Source organism: Sinocyclocheilus anshuiensis, unplaced genomic scaffold (assembly GCF_001515605.1).
Source record: "Sinocyclocheilus anshuiensis isolate Anshui unplaced genomic scaffold, SAMN03320099.WGS_v1.1 scaffold1045, whole genome shotgun sequence".
NCBI classification, from domain to species: Eukaryota; Metazoa; Chordata; class Actinopteri; order Cypriniformes; family Cyprinidae; genus Sinocyclocheilus; species Sinocyclocheilus anshuiensis.
Window position 1 is genome coordinate 467879 of NW_015555799.1, and position 1853 is coordinate 469731.

The window sequence follows — 1853 nt, forward strand, 5'->3', positions numbered from 1 at the left end:
ACTGAACGCAAACTACGTATGCTGTTCTGTGTCAGCCGCACCACACGGATACGTTTTCTGCATTTATTTATGTTTTGATTTGAACGAAAACAGCGTATCTGTGTGGTGCGGCTGACACAGAACAGCATACGCAGTTTGCGTTCAGTGGATACTCTCCAAAACTGCGCTAGGAGACGAATTGTTGAATAAAGTCATTATTTTTGTTTTCTTTGCGTACAAAAACTATTCTCGTCGCTTCATAAAATTCAGATTGAACCACGAAATCCAGTGGAGTCCATGGCAGATGGACTATTTTGACGATGTCTTTCATACTTTTCTGGGCCTTGACAGTGTTATTTACTTGGCAGTCAATGGGACAGTCACAAGCCTCCTCGTTTTCATCCAAAATATCTTAAATTGTGTTCCGAAGACGGACGAAGCTTTTACGGGTTTGGAACGACATGGGGGCAAGTGATTAATGACAAAATTTTCATTTTGGGATGGAATAACCCTTTAACATTCAGTCTCATCCACTGACCAGTTCTTAAAATGTAAGATGTATATAATCATACACATGTATGTATGATGTGAAAGTATGTAAACTGTGCACGTTTTGCAAGCTATTATTGAATCTGATTAAGAAAATAGTCATTTTTAAGTGTTTACATACTTAATCTTATCCTGTTGATCTTATTATTTCAGGTCTACATTACTCCTTTCAATCTGATCAAAATTTCATTTGGACTGACAGCAAGTAGTCAGATTTAGCCATCAATCTGATCACAAACAGATTATTTGGATGACTGTAAACGTACACTGATGTAGCTACATGAATGTCAGTGGCCCTTGTAAAAGCTTCATCCTCTTGATTTTGGGGTGTAAAGTGATCTGGTCATGCTTTAGTGAGATTCACTGCTATGTTTATGGCAAAGTGATCTCAAGAACGGAACATGCTAAACGTAATATAATGTTTCACAATGAAGGTCACCCGCCGTGCCACTGGCGTTATTTCCTCACACGACCCGTGACTTCTGCTCTCTGAAGCACATGATGAACGTCCTGCCACCGTCCGACTGAAAATCCAGCATTTGCAAAATCAAATGCATGTGTGTTCGTGTGTTCTTCATGATCGATGCCTGTGTGTGTTTGATTCCTCCCTTCAGTGTTTATTCACATGGTGGATATGAACTGAAGGCCGGGTTCTCCAGTCTCACTGCCCGTTTACTCTCAAGCCGTCCACAAACTCCTCCTCCTGCTGCTGCCTGTCAGGGGGTGTGGTTACACTGGCCCCGCCCTCAGTTTCGGGCTTGACAGGCCCCACCCCCAATGTCCCGTCGGTGCTGTCGGTCTGGGCCTCTTCCTCCTCGTCCTGCGTCTCCTCCTCGCCTCCATCCTGTGGGATATCGGGGCCTTCGGCATCCAGTGGTAAGTGAGTTCTCGTGGCTTCCTTGTGCTTGGTGTAGAGGCTCAGGCCCGAGGATAGCATGTTCTTAAAGTCCGGTTCGAAGGGCAGCTGAATGCCCACCGGGAGGCCGCCGATGCCCAGACTGACGCCTGCCGCCACCGCCGAGCCCTGGTACATCTCCATCCCATCCGGCAGCATGGACTGGATCTTGGGAAGCCAGCGCTTCCGCACGCGCCGCGCATTGGTGCACATGTCGGCGGCAATGACGTTCATCTCGCTTTCCTTAAAGTTGGGCGCAAAGTTCTGACAGTAAACTAGAAAAAAAGAGCACATATTAATTGCTTGAAAGAGAAGAAAACTAAAACTCTATGAATTGTGTGCAATAAGGAACAGGAATTAAAGGGGTCATATGACGTTGCTAAAAAGAACATTATTTTGTGTATTTGGTGTAATGCAATGTGTTTATGCA

The 1853-nt window shown here is 45.1% G+C and overlaps 1 protein-coding gene across 1 annotated transcript in view; it reads right to left on the minus strand.

Annotated features, from left to right (window-relative positions):
* Positions 1-418: 418 nt before the first annotated feature.
* nacc2 (NACC family member 2) overlaps positions 419-1853 on the minus strand; it is a 52213-nt gene continuing 50778 nt past the window's right edge. The window contains exon 6 of the mRNA XM_016469059.1: positions 419-1698. Coding sequence (XP_016324545.1) covers positions 1190-1698 — 509 coding nt within the window. The 3' untranslated portion in view covers positions 419-1189. The remainder of the gene's footprint in view (positions 1699-1853) is intronic.